General features: G+C 47.5%; 1 protein-coding gene across 1 annotated transcript in view; it reads right to left on the bottom strand.

The window, feature by feature from the left end:
• VANGL1 (VANGL planar cell polarity protein 1) overlaps positions 1-11,914 on the bottom strand; it is a 46,456-nt gene extending 34,542 nt beyond the window's left edge. The window contains exons 1-3 of the mRNA XM_066175287.1: positions 11,808-11,914; positions 3,634-3,925; positions 1,755-1,881 (exon numbers count right to left, since the gene is read on the bottom strand). Coding sequence (XP_066031384.1) covers positions 1,755-1,881; positions 3,634-3,716 — 210 coding nt within the window. The 5' untranslated portion in view covers positions 3,717-3,925; positions 11,808-11,914. The remainder of the gene's footprint in view (positions 1-1,754; positions 1,882-3,633; positions 3,926-11,807) is intronic.
• Positions 11,915-15,242: the final 3,328 nt, after the last annotated feature.

Raw genomic sequence — 15,242 nt, 5'->3', positions numbered from 1 at the left:
ACCCTTGGAACATTTCCAGGGATGGGGCATCCACAACCTCTCTGAGCAATCTGTTCCAGTGCCTCACCACCCTCACAGCAAATAATTTCTTCCTAATATCCAATCTACACCTACCCCCTTTCAGTTTAAAGCCATTCCCCCTTGTTTTATCGCTGCATGCCCTTGTAAAATGTCTCCCTCTGGCTCTCTTGTAGGTTCTTTTCAGATACTGAAAGGCCACAAAATAAGGTCACCTCAGAGGCTTCTCTTCTCCAGGCTGGACAATCCCACCTGCCTCAGCCTTTCCTCACAGGAGAAGAAATATGAGGCTTAATCTGCAGTGGCACACAGTTGTTGGACCTGAGGACACTCTGCTCTCTAGGAGAAAAGTCTGGCTCACACATTTAGCTTTGGCTTTAATTGAGGAGGTCTGCATGAAAACAAGTACTTAGGAATTCACCAGCCCCTTTAGAACTATTAGAAATAATAGCCGGGACTCATGAAAACAAGCATCTGATTAAAAAATACCAAATTACAGGACATGAAATGAGCATACCAGGAGCTACGCAAATACTGGTACAAGTATCACCATACACAGTTTGGCTGGAAACTGCACACTGATTTTCTTTTTTTTTTTTTTTTTTGGTAAAGGCAGAAGTGAAGTACACCCCCATAGCCAAGGATTAACAAACCCCAAATCCAGCCCAGGAGATACTGAAGGATCCTGCATTCTATGTCTTGCAGTGCCAGCTATTCTTTGAAAATAAATATGCACCTTCACATCACCTGCTAGCGCAGAGGGCACTGGATCCATCCTAGGTACAATCCAAATGCAGCATTATTCTAGTTTTTACTTAACCGATTGTCATGTACAAGCTTTCTCTGAGTTCACCCTCCTCCACAGCTATTTCACACTAGTTCTACAGTTCTTGACTCCTTTCCCTGTTGGAATCCTGATTCTAATGTACTTTACATGATTACCTGGAGCAAATCCTGATTAAAAACTGAAATACACACACAGGTGAAAGGGCTGACTTGAATAATGCACAGTGAGATCATGGAAACAGATGTTTCTGATGCCTTGGGAAGGCTGACCTGGAACAAAGACTAGACAGGGCTAAGATAATAAAGTAGGTATTTACTGAAAGCCCTTAAAGGATACAGCTTGGGCAGTACAAGAGCCTGGCCAGGGCTACACCCAAGGTAGACTTAAAATGGTCACAAAATGGATGACCAGTCATGAGGTCTCACACTTTTATAAGTTTTGATCCATTTGCTTATTGGGATTAATTGTCCAATTACAGCTTCAGATTATGAAGTCCCATTCTTGTTTCCTCTCTTCAGTCCACCATTGTTTATGCTTTTGGGCCTGAAAACTTGTAACTGATGTCTTTGGTCTCCAGCAGGAAAAGGACTTGTTTACCTACTCTGTGAAGGGAGCTTATTAACACTTAATATGAGGCTCAGAACTACCCACCTAGGCAGCATAGAATCTGAAAAACATGAAAGCTAAAACTTAAGGCATCATTTCTATAGAGCTTGGCAGATGACACTCCAGAGGGAGAGCCCAATTAGTGCCCAAGGAGTTGTCACGTCAGCACCGGTGCTGTCAGAACTAACACCCTCCGAACAAGACAGAAGCGATTGAGACCTCGGTTGTATGCACAAATAAAGGGCACGCATGCAAGCAATTCTTTCTCCCTAGCCATGAGCTAGTAAGCCACATGCTCTGTTCCACAACACACACTCCACGTTTGTTCTCATGCCCTCCTTACCTGGCCCTCCTCTGCCCGAGAGGCGTCGTTCCCGAGCAGCGGCTCTGCAGGAGGCGTCTGGATGGTGACGGACTTCTCAGACCGACTGCCATCTTTGCTTCGGGGAGATTTGTGTCTGTCCCGGCTCCTTGTTCAAACAGAGGAGGAGGACAACATTACCAGTTATTCTATGGAGCAGGGCCTGAAATGTGTTGCAGCTCTACCTGCAACGGGTGCCCCAAGCATTATATCAGTCAAGTTTGTCCGTCTCTTGGATGAACACACACAGGCTGCGACAAAACAAGCTCTGGAGGAGGTAGAAAGGGACCTTGCCCAGATGAGCGGACAGCCTGGAGGCTGGGACAGACCACCCCCTCAGCGATAGAAGAGGGGAGGACAGAGATCCATGCTCACCACCTTGTGTTCTCTTAAAACAGCTTCCATCAGTGCTGTGCTTAAAAGGAAAGCCTGCATTCTCCAAACAATTGGCAATTCCATTTGGAATTCACTGGTCTACACAGTTCTCCACCTACAAGAAAGCGTCTTGCAGGGACATGCCCAGTTAACACAGGAATTAATCAATAGAGTTTTAGTTCCTGCAAAGCAGAGTCTTGTCATCTCTGACCTTAACACTGTAGGATAATTGGTGACGTTTATTTCCACTGGTTAATAACCTCACATTAACCTCTCACATAGAAAGCAAGAACATCAAGGGTACAAGGCCAGTCTTTATTTCCAGAGCACCCTTGCAGACCTCACAGCTTCTCATCTGAGAAAGTCTCAAGATGAATTAAGCCCTACCAATCTGCTCACCAATGTTTTCCTTCCTGTTCCCACATGGAGAGGAAAGCAGTCTTTAGACTGGAAACCCTCACTGTACTCAGGGACTGGCTTAACCCTCAGGAGTATCCCAGCTCTGTCTCTCTTGGAATTACCAAAGCCCAAAGGTTTCATGGGATGATGCTTTTTCCAGTTTAAGGGCTCTAGAACTTTTTTGCTGTTTTTGGAACTCTGAAGGCATCTTTCCACACAGCATTCAAAGTTTAAAAGGGCAATCTGTATTGGGGGTTGGATGCTGAAGAACGGAAAAAAAAGGGCAAACAAGAGAAGTTTTACTTAGTAACTGGACTGTGAGCAAAGAGACTTCATGGAAGAAGTCTTTCCAACCGCACAGGATAATTGCTTCCGAATTGCAAAATTATTTTGGACCAGCTCAGTAATGAGTTGCAAACACTAAGTAGCACATATTTTACATGCAAAACTAAGGACGTTGTAGAAAAAAAAAAAAGAAAAGAAAATGTTTCCAAATCATCAGAAGTTTCAGAGCAGATGGGTTTTCAGGCTGTTGAACTACCACAACAGAGAGAACTTGCTATTCAAGTTCAGAAAAGCCTGACTTCTAATCCAATCAACGCTGATAAAGGATTTGTTGCCGACTCAAGTACCACTCAAATTCTATTTAAAAAAACCTCAACGTGCCATTGACAGGGTAGCCTGGAGGAGGGTGGGGAGAGGCAGGAAACCTCGTTATTAGAGAATAAAGAAATGGCATCAGAAGACAACGAGCAATTATCAGTAAGTCTAACAGTCTTCTCCCCAGATATTGTACTTATCCCTCACGCTTTAAGAGGGGAGTAAGGCGATCTTTTCTTTCTGCTGGCACTACACACATCTTTTTTGGCCACGCATAAGCCCAGCATGCATCCAACAGGTTGAATATCACTGAATTACCAGCTTCAACCCTCCTCACTTTGTTCCCCATGAGGACTTTCCACGCGTATCTCCTCCAGAGACGTGGGTCCACTGATCTTATCCTGGCTTACAGTTTTTCCCGCCCCCCTCCCCGTAAGACATGTCCTAACTTACAGCAGTAAGTAATTAAAAACAAACATTTCCTTACCCTTGTCTGTGAGCTTTTTTGGAGTGACCTGAGTAGTGGGAGTATCCCGAATATGTTGATTCTGTATCCATTGCAGCAGACATCAGGTCTGCACGGAAGGGGCACAGGTTTTAATTAGAAGATGACTTCCTGATGCTCCTGAGGTGAAGTCCGTGGTAAAAGTGCTTTCCCGGGTATTCTTTGCTTCCCAGTCATCGGTAAGATCTGGTCCTCAGAGACTGAGTGAGCTTCATGTAAAAGGAATCTGATCAGAGGGGAGGGGAGGGAGGGTGCTTGGCTTCTCACGATCGACCTAAGAAACAGAAACAGGCATGGAAGTGCACTCTAAGCAAAGCAAGACATCATTCCTGCTGCAGGAATTCCCTCACTCTGGCCACATATCATACTCCTCAAGCCTATCCAGGTCAATACCTCTTTCTGATCTAGTGAAATACATGTGTTTGAAGAGCTTTACATGAACTCAATGCATGTGCTTTGCAGAGTTTAGCCCATTCATCCAAAAATCTGGAAGAGACAGTCTAGGTCACCTGGTAGAGACAGTGACTTGGAGAAGGCACAGCAGCATGACATACCAAAATTCACCCACCGAAAAAGGACCAGGCTTGGCTTCAACACCGCATCTCTTTCTCCTGTGTGACACACAGCCCAAATAACCCCAGATTCAGAACAGCAGCATTATCGCCTATTGACAAGGGGAAGGGGTGGGGGTGAGGACAACTTCCCTAGGAGAAAGGCTGGAGAGAATCAGTCCACCATGTCTGAACCTGCTTTGTTTTCACAACTGCAAGGTGTGCCCATTATAGTGGCATTAGTTACTACACAATCAATGGCGCTATGAACACCTCTCTCTCTCTTTGTAACCTTTGCCTCCAGAAGCTAATTCGGGCCTTGAAGAATTCAATTTTATTAAAAACCATCTCTATATATACACATACTAATAACACTAGGGAGAGTTGATTAGAGAACACATCTAGCTTATATGGGCCAATGCTTCTTACAATGTACTTCCATTTGGAACAGAAGCTGAAGTCACATCTGTAAAGGGCAGAAGAGGGTCACATTTTTTGGAACAGGAGCAGGGCAACATTGGAACAATTCCCAACAGCAACATGTCAAAACCCCTGAGTCCTATGGGAAGGAAGGGTAGACACCATCCCACTTTCCAAATCCACATCCTGCATTGGGTGAGAAGAGAAATAGAAAGGAGGAGAGTTAAGGAGTTGATCACCGGTTCAGGGAAACACATGCAAACAGGGAAGAAGGAAGGGTTGCAGCTATGGACTGAGGTACCTTGGCACAGCCCAGCACTCCTGCGGCACACAGCAGCACTCTCACATGCCTTCTGCCCAGGCAACTGCTGAATCCGGCCAACACAGGACTAAAGCCATGCCGTGCTTTCAGAATGGGCAAAAGACCACTTCAAAATTAAATTAGATCCCTCCGTAATTTTCTACTCACAGCAGTTTTCAAAACTGTCAGCACTAAAACAGGCAACCACTGCTTTCAGCCCTCACCTTCCCCAAAGACAGAGGGACAACAACAGAAATCCTGCTTTAGCCAAATACTCTTGCCAGCCATCAGATTCCTCCACTAACACCTCCAGAAAAGCACAGCAGAGAGCTCTACCACATGCAAGTGGTGCCAAAGAACGAAGCCTCTTCCCCACAGGGTTCCTTGGCTGGCAGTGCAATCTGCACAAAGTAAAGCAGCACCCCCACTCCATCCAGACCTGCAGGTTATTTGCACAACACTCAGGTTTTCCAGGGCTCTTGGAAAGCAGAAAGGCGTGGGGACCTTTTGTGTACAGGAGTCCCAAGCTCTAAGGACATACCGTGCCTCGAGAAAACTTTAAGGCATCACTGAATAGAAAAGGACAAATAAGGATGGGACAGTAAGGCCCAATTTCAGGAGGAAAGGAATGAGGACGGATTTAAATACAGTAAAACATAAAGCCAAGGCACAGCACAGTTTGGAAAATGGCATCATTACTGTAACAAGAATAAAAATCCCCCAGCCTAGAATGTGATGTTAACACTCGTTAACTCCCTAGATTTGCACTCAGCCTGTACCTGACAGCTCCAGCAATAGGCTGTGACTCATTAAAGCTGATTTTTCCCCTCTACTGTCCTGCTAGGCAACGACAGAAAAATCCTTTCTGTGTTTGTCTTCCTCTGATAAATGGGGGAGAGGCCACGACCCCCCTACGTTCAAAAAGCACTGTGAAGAGATGGCTACACAGGACTTTGCAGTCATTAGGCACCACAGACCAGAAACACCCTCAGCTGAACAGAAGGTGACAAGTTATTGTAGTCTAAAACCACTGCTCGTGATGTTACTGGAGTCTCTTTGAGAACAACCATTACCTTCACAGGTACATACCACTGCATTACAGGAATGGGAAAAGCAAGGAGAGCTGCTAGCATACATCAGTAAGGGTTACATATTTTTCCTAGGAAAGCCCTCTAGGAAAGCATAAACTCTCACCCCTTTTCTCTAACCACATACAAGAATTTTCCCCCAAATCCCAGGTAAAAGAATCAGAGCTGAGACAGGGACTGGGAATAGAGCTCCTCTTTTGACCCCTCTCACCCCATCAGCACAGGATCATACTTCTCTGGAGGCCTCTGGGAACATTTCTGTAGGTAGGGGCTGCCGTGGAAATGCACAGGCTGCCTGGGCAGGAACCATGAACAAGCAGTGCCCATTTGATGGTGAGTGAAGCAAGGCAGCACTGGGCACCAGGCAGAAAAGACCAACACAGTAACATCAGGGCAAGCTGGATCATGCCAACTTTCCTTTTCTGTGTAGGCAAGAGCAATGGTTTTGACACAGCTCTGTGAAAAGTCAACAAGGCGGCCCCCAAAAAACATTAAGTCTCCTGGATCACCATCAAAAGCAGTAATCTTAGAGGTATTTTCCCACCTAAATGATTCCATGATGAATTCAGGGACTCTGCACCTCCTCCTTGCCCCGACTGCAGGATATACCAGTGGCTAAATAGATCTTCCTGTCAAGGCACTCACAGGGCAGCCAGGTACAAAATATATCTGCCCAACCTCAGCTGGAAAAAGCAGAACACCACTGGCTTTGCCTGGTGCACAACTGAAACTGATTGTCAAGAAAGCTTCCTAAATTTGTCCAATAGAGGGTAACTTGGATTGCAAGATGGACACCACTCCCAGTCAAGGAGGGAGAAGCACAGTCCAAGCACACACTCCTCACAGCCATGCCAAGCCAGTTACCCACCTCCTGGTCCATTTCAAAGAAGAAAGGCAAGGCAGCCTTATACCAGAAAAGCTTCTGAAACTACTGTGGAAGAGGTAAGGAAGGACCAAAAGACAATTAACATCTCTGGGCTGGAGCTCTTCCAATGGCATAGACAAAAGTCAACCCTGGATTAGCCACCACACCAAGAGTGCCCACTACTAGAGCCTGAGGAGACCTAGAGAAGACAAACCGTACATGTGTCCCTCATAACACAACCATATCCAAACTAAGCACAGTCTTTACACACCTACACCACTAAATCACTGTTCATGACGATTCCTACCCTACCCCTCTGGGCAAGAACAACCATTCTGCTTAAAGCAGTAGCCCCATCACTTGGGGCCTCACCCCTTCACAAAAAAAGGTGAATTCAGAGTCCAATGGAGCCAGTCGAAACGGCTTCACAAAAGATCACTACATCTTGCAGGACGCTGCTGAAGGCATGGTCTGTTTGCAGAGCTTCTGGCCCCGCATGAAACAAAGCTCTGTTGGCCTGAGGGTACAGTTGCACTGTATTTCAGCGTTGACAAGAAAGCTGGTGTAAGTAGCTTCCACCTCCGCACCACGGTTCACCACTCTTGGTTGTGTCAACACAATTCTCAGCAAGCAAACAGCACTGCTGGAAAACAAAACAAAAAAATCCCTTTTCTCCCCCCTGCCATGCTTTTGTCTTGGATCCTTTCCGTGACCTAGTTCACAGCACAGCTCAAAACATCAAAACCAACATCAGGGTGAATAGCAGCACAAGCGAATAGCTAGAGGGGAGATGCGAATGCCTCCTCTGCTCCACTACGACAACTGTATAAACTGTACACCCAGAACTTTACTCCCGTAGGGCCAGCACTCTCACTTTGCCTTTTCCTTACTCACTGATGACAGAAAGAAGTCAAGTACTAGATGGAAAACAATGGTAAGGGCACCCCAAAGTAAATTTTGGGACTCTGTGCTGGCAAGGAGGACTGTCGCTTCCTGCATGAGAGTGAAGAAATGTAGTTACCCCTGAATACTGCAGAGATCACTGTAATTACAGTTTCTATGCAGCTACACAACTCATTGTAACTCCCTCTTTTTATAAGCTCATAAATCTCAAAAAGAGTTCTTTTGAATTGCTATTTTCCACACTGGAAGCCCAATCTTATTTCCAATGAAGTTTGCTTTGTAATCGTCTTCAAGGGAGCTCAGTTTGGCTCCCAGCCCAAGAGAAATTTAAAAGAGCAAGTTACATCTTTAAATCAAAGAGGGCAAATGCAAACAACAGCTCCCTTTTACATCCCATGCTTTCCCAATGGATTTTCCCCTGTGAAGTTGAGGCAAATCACTCCAGAGCAGCTCATCTTTGAAAATCTTTGCACAGTTGCAATCTCACTCTGTTTAAAACTTGCAAATCAATTAGAGTTGGTTTACCAGTGAGTTCATGAAGTTATATGTATTTGGAAGTGCCATCTGGAGCGCAAGCAGCCACAAGTGTCCGTGAGGATGTGCGCACAATTCAGCTCCAAACGCCGCCAGCCTCACTCGTTAAACAGCACCAGCTGTCTGTGGGGTAATGGATGCCCACGAGCTATTGCACTGAGAAATCCTTTCTTCCTTCATTTAGTGAAACGAAGAGCTTTGCAAATCAAACACACCGAACCTCAAGCGCTGAGGGTTCAAAAGTAAAAACAATTTAGGCTAAGCAGTGAGGAAGCTTTTCCAACTCTGGCACTGGCTTGGCTGCACAGCACTCCTGCAGCACATTCCCATTATTCACTCGAGGAAAACGAGAAGTTACGTAACTTGCTATGCTCAACTGCAGACATAGTAAGACCTATGAGCAATGCCACAGGATCCTCTTGCTTTTGAATTTCCTGAGCAGGCCCCACTCCAGCAACTTGATCTGTAAGCACAGAAGTTCATCCATGCTCATCTACTTGCAGAGCCAAGACTTCCAGTATTAACGGGCAGTGAGCTTTGGGAAACAAGGTTTTTCTAAAATATGAGTATTTATTTTTGCATGTCATTAAATAAGGTCAATCTTGGCCTTATATATGTGTATATATGTATATGTGTATGTATGTGTATATATATATATATATGTATATATATATATAAGTAAACCAGGGCTTTTACTCTATGGTGATGGCTCTTGATTTGTGAGTCCCTCATTCTAAAAACAACCCCTTTAGTAATCAGCAAATTCAAGCCCTCTAACAATAGGTTCTCTTTTTTTTTTTTTTTGCTTTCCAGAGGCTCCTCCGGAAGATTTCACAGATCCCCTGGAATTTCCAGCCCCAAGGCTGAAAACCATTAGTCCATGATATGGATATTTCAGAAAGAAAAGACACTTGGTTTATTGAAGCAATGCACTGTTTAATCAGAACATGCAACAACACAGGTCTGAAAACACAGCGAATGACAAGGGAAATACCCAGGCAAAACCACCATCCAAGTGAGCAGTGTTTCCCAGCAGTAATCCCCAGCCTCGTGCCCCTCTGTCACACAGCTGGAATCTCTCTGCATGGAGCCCAGCTGTGAAGCACTTCCCTGGAGGATGTCCTTTGCCCACTCCAAGAGCCACATCTGTGCTGTCCGAGCTTGTGAAGCACAATGAGCATGACTATCATGCAAACTACACCTCAGCGCCATCCCGTCAGACTGGTGAAAGCTTGTGCTTCCTCACTCATGGGTCTGTTCTGGGCTGCCAGACCTCCCACTGCTCCTCTTAACCCCAGAGCCATGCATTGTGGTACAAGGTATCGTGGCCTCAACTTCAGGATACTAGAACACCTGGGACTGTGCACAGGAATACAGTTTTGTCCATATTGACATTTAAAACTGTACTGGAACAAAAAGAGTCTCACAAGACATCGCTGACTCCGCCCATCCCAGCAGGCAGCACCTGTACTTGTTTTCCATATTTACTTTTAGCCATAGCAATTAGATACTGAGTTGGCATTAAAAGGTATGAACTGCAAAAGGTTTCTCTACTTAAAGAGCACCTCCTCCTTTAGGACACTGCATATCTGCCAGCATTTTCTATTTAAACTTAGAACAAAAAAAGAAGTTTACAGACCGTGAGCAAATCCCCAGTACACAGCACAGTATGACTCCACAGTATGGAGTCTCTCTCTATCTCCCTCGTGCTCAAATCCATACAAGTCCAATGCCATTTTGTCCTCGCAAGGAGAGAGGGCAAAGGTGTTGACCTCTGAGGAAATAACCATTGATTTTTAATTTGACCCAAGTCAGAAAATTCTGACATACAGGCTAATGAGGAATTAAAAGAAGTACTAAGATAGTTTTTACACGGGTTCATTTTCTTCTTCTGAGCGATGGTACCAGACATGGAGAAACATGAGCTTACTGTTTCCCACCAGCAGCACTGGACATCACACTCCTCCACCCAGGTCTGCCTCTCAGGTCCCCACACAGCAGCAAAGCCACACTTCTGATACCATCCTTTGCTTTGTTTGCAAGAGGTGGGGGTGTAGGCAAGGCAGGCTACAACAACACAACATGCAGTTCTGCTAGGACAACTGCAGCTGTCTGGTGGTGTTTTCCGAGTACTGTATCCCAGTCTCGCAATGACAGTAAGCCCTCTCCAGGTGCACACATCCATAAGATAACAGCCACCAGGAACAAATGCCACCACTAACCAAAACCAAAAGGCCAGAAGCAACCACTGGGAGCTGCTGGTCAGTGGCTGTGAGCAGTTGGATATTTGCCTGGCTGGTTCCAGGACAGCCTGGGATTATTCCAAAATTTCAGCTATAGGGAACATTTTTAAAGGAGGCTTTCTACAAGACTCCATTCACATTTATTTTTCAAAATTAACAACCGTAGTGATCACAGAGCCAACACTGGCCTCGTAGCTGTGGCCAGCTATATAGCCAAACCCCAGCGGGGGAAAAGCGCCAAGCATGGTCAAAACGAAGCTTTTCAAAGGCAGCAAAGCACTGCTGAAGCTCCCTTCTCCACAGCTCTCCTGCTTGAAGTCAAGCTGAGCTCACAGGCAATCATATCACAGAACACAGTACATAACATCTCAATTTGCACTTCCAGCCAGCATGACTCCATTTCTTAACTCTTTATAGCTGCACAGATCTTGTGGGCAGTTCATTACTGACAAACCCGGGGTCAAAAAAATCCCACTGCTCCAAACAGTCATAGAATCGCCCACCTGCCTCCGCAGATCGAAAACCCTGCCATCAAGTCACTTACGCTTTCACAGACTCTGCAATTCAAAGAGCTCAACCCTTGGCATAAGGGTTGGCGGGTTAGTTCACCACCTTGACAACCTTCCGAACAAAAAAAACCAAACGCCCCGTGTTATTTCGCAGCAGCTCTCCTTCCCGTCACTTCTGCTCCCCCTCCGGCGCTGCCCAGCGGGATGAGCCCAGACACAGAGCAGTTTGTTTTACACGGCGTGGGCAGGCAGGGCACCATCAGCAGCGCTTGCACACCAGCGCGGAGCCTCTCGCACGAACAGCGCACGGGCTCCTCGCAGGGCGAGCTTCGGCAGCCACAGCGCTGCTGGCCGTGCGGGGCTGCGCCCGCGGCCCTCGCCGGCACCGAGGGGCTTTACCCCGGGATGCCGAGACCGCGGACCCGCCGCCCCAGCGGCCTCACGGCCGGCAGGAAGGAGGCCCCTGCCCGCCTTCCACCTCCGCCCAGGCACGGGGACCAGCCCGGACCGGGCAGGGCAGCGGGACGCGGCGGGCTGGCCCCGCAGCGGGCACCCCCGGGGCTCTCAGCCGCACCCCCGGCCGGGCACGGGCCCTGCGGCCAGGCGCGGGAGCCGCGGGCTGCCACACCGCCGCCCCAGCACCGGGGTCCCAGCGGCGGGAGGGCGTGGAGGGGGCAGCGGCATCGCCCCCCCGCACCGCGGCCGGCCCCGCACAGACGGACGGGCAGATGGACGCACTCACCTCCCTCCCGCGGCCGTCCCATGCCGCTGCCGGCACCGACCCGACCCTCCGCCGCCGCTGCCGGCACCGACCCGACCCTCCGCCGCCGCGCCGCTCCCCGCCACCTTCCCCGGCGGCGGCCGCCGTCGCTGCTGCCGCTGCCGCTTTCCGCTTCCTGTGCCCGGCACCGCCCCGCACCCCGTCCCTCCCCCGCCGGAGCCACCGCCCCCGGGCGAGGCTTCCGTGCCCGGGAAGCGGCCGCCCTCACGCCGGCTGGGTCTGTGGCCCCCAAATCCAGGGGGAGCCGGGCCCTGTTGCAGCCGCCCCTGCTGGGGCTCTGCGGCGGGACCCACTACTCAGCCCCCGAGACCTGACTCGACGCTTGAACCTCTCCCCGTCGTTCAGCCTCCTCCTGACCTCGAGGCGTACACGCTCCTTCACATCTCCTGCCGCTGCTTTCCCCATCGCCCCCTTCCTTGCTCCCGGTGCCCATGCCATGAGCCCCGCAGGTCTTCCAAGGCTCTGCAGCTCTCCTCCACCCAGCCATGCTCCTCGCCTGTCCTATGCATCACGCCTCTCCTCCAGGAGAAAGATCAGTCCCTTGGAGTTATCCCATCCCAGACTACGGTGTCCTTGGGTTTCCTCCAAGGCTAAGTGTATTGCCAAGGCACTCTAATGTCTCGTTTTCGGGACGGCTTGGTCTGTTCCTCCACCCAAAGCCTGCAGCTGAAGCGCCCTTTGCCCCTGGTCACAGGAGGACTGCCATGAGGAATGACCTCCTGCCGCCCAGGGAGAAGGGCCTGGTTTGCCTGAAGCCTGCCTTGGGCACCAAATTCCTGGCAACGCTTCCTCTGGGCGGGTGGGAAGGAAACAGGAGAGTCCTATGTTAGCACAAGTCGTTTTTTCTACATGTAAATGTTGCTCCTATTTCATTTCACCTATGGGTTGTCTTACCCCTTAAAAATATTTAAGTTTTCAGGACATACAATGAGCTAGCAACTGGGAATGTATGAAGAAAATCTAGAACTCCTAGGTTCCGGTCCTGCACTTTGAACTGCTCAGGAATGACCCAGGCCACAAATGGAACAAATGCAGAAGAAAATGAAGTTATTCCCATTAGATAGTGTAAGTTTTGCATTATTGTGTCTTCTGTAGATGGCATTATTTATTTTTCCCCTCCACTTTGCCTTCAGTCTCTTTTTCCAAAATATTGCCACAGTTTTGTGGTGCTTGCCCCTAGACAACACCATAGCCCACAGAATGACTTCACAATGAAACAGTCAACCAGGAATGACAAGAAACCTTTCCGTATCACTCTGATTTGTTAGTTACATTACCTCCTATTTTGCATGGCATACATGCTTACCCAACCCTGTGACTGACTGGAAGAGTCTGATATCAACTGATAGGCTCCATCTTGTATTATGCATCAACATGTGTCTAAACTTGCCCAAGGCCTGAGTACTCTGCTGCATTCCAGGGACTGTCTCTGCCCTGAAAAGTGTCTGACACGCTGCTGAAAGCCTGCCTCAGTCTCACTGCCTCCTAAGGGCTCCCCACTGCTTCAGAGCTTGTGTCCTCCCTGCTCAGAGGTGGGCAAAATGTGACAAAAGACAAGGGGCTTGAGCTTACAAAGGACACAACTCTGGGGAAGGGGAGAGACTTGGTACAAGGAGCAAAGGCTATGGAAACTCAGGAAAACGTTAACAAGGGAAAGAGGCCTTTACCAAAGGTCTTTAACTAGATTTCTCTGAAAGCAAAAAAGAAACTCTGCTAAATTTATTTATTTTCCTACCATGCTGCCCCAGCAGCTGCTCCAGAAGATTTAGAGGATTTCTCAATAGCTGTTTCATGGTTTAGAGCAGCAGGACTTGTTGCAGTACCCCACAGAAAGGAAATTGCTAAGAGAGTTAAGCCAGGGATGTATGCAAACCTCAGTGAGGACCAGCATCCATGCCCTGCCCAGACCTGGTGCAGATACCTGTTAGACCCAGCAGTGAAGCCCCTCACACCTAACTAGGTCAAGGTGTTAGACAAAAGACTGGCAAAGGAGGAACACACTGAAGATGGGCTCAGGGGCAGATTCTGAGATATTGTTACATGCTTATCTCTCATCATCTGTTTAAACCTCTAAGACACGAGGAAATGTTTGGTATGAGTCAAGATACCTGTATAGTAGGGTCATAGTTCAGAAATTTGCGAAGTGCTCTGCTCCTGTACACTACTGAATAGGTAAAATCAGAGTTGATTAGAGTTTCTTTTAAGGTACCTGAGTGGATCTCATAGATTCACAGGAAAATTGTTTCAGTTGGAATGGACCTCTGGGGATCCAGTCTTCCCATTCAGAACAGGGTCAGCTAAAGCAGATTGCTCAGGGCTTTGCCAGGCAGGGTTTTGAACATCTCCAAAGACAGAGTCCACACGCTCCCTGAGCAACCAGTGTTTAACACGTAGATGGTAAAAATGGGGGTTTTCTCACGTTTAAATGTAATTTCATGTATCTCAGTTTGCATCTGTTCCCTCTTTTCCTTTCACTAGGTCCCACTGAGAAGAGTCTGGCTCCACTTTTTTACTGCCTTCCAACTGATGTTTATACATATTGATACAGATTTACACACATCAACTCCACTCTGAAACCTCTTCTCAACGGTAAAAAATCCCAGATCCTGGTGTGTCAGATGTGCCAATCCCTGAATCTTGTTAGTGGACTCCAGTATGTCCAGTATGACCAAAGTTGGTCTCTAGTCCAGAGTGTGCTTGTAATGCAAGACACTTTCACTTTTCCATTCCCCTCTGCTTTGATCTTTCCCTGGAAACATCCTGGAACAGCGGCCAGGAGATGTTTTAGGAAAGGTTTGTGAGTGGTCAAGTAAATGGTCTGCCACTCCTTTATGGCATGATCTTAGATGCACATACAGATAGGTGAAGAGCTAGGGCACTCATATGAAACCAGGCCCAAACTGTTTCATGAAGTGGGACACAGGAAAGGGATGTGATTTCAGATTCTTCATCCCTTTCCACAGCAGACTTGAGATCATTTTATGAAATTTATGAGATCATAAATACCTTTGATTTGCTACAAATTTGTCTCTCTTCTATTGAAAAAGAACCCCAATCCTTATCGTGAATGTCAATGCTACAACCTCAAATTCACTGGAAGCAGCAGAGAAAGGCTAGTAGATGCCCTGCACTTATTTCAGCAAGTTAATAAAATAATTCTTTTCTGCTTAAGCCACTGAAACCCGAGCCTTTTTCAGATTTTACAAAAAACAACTTTCTGTCTTTCCTTAACTCTCTGTTGATTTTTTTCAACAGCAACATGATTAGCATTCCCATTTCATACAGCTCCTCGAGGGGGCTGTTTCTATCCTTAGCTTTGAAGAAACACACAGGAAAATGTTACAAGTGCAAGCAGAACACTCTCTTCCTGCCTGAAACATGAGGATCCAGACAGCT

This window comes from Chamaea fasciata, unplaced genomic scaffold (genome assembly GCF_029207755.1).
Source record: "Chamaea fasciata isolate MVZ Bird 193981 ecotype frontalis unplaced genomic scaffold, bChaFas1.0.hap1 SCAF_2, whole genome shotgun sequence".
NCBI lineage: Eukaryota > Metazoa > Chordata > Aves > Passeriformes > Sylviidae > Chamaea > Chamaea fasciata.
The sequence above is the reverse complement of the archived record's forward strand: the minus strand, read 5'-3'. Positions and strand labels throughout refer to the sequence as shown.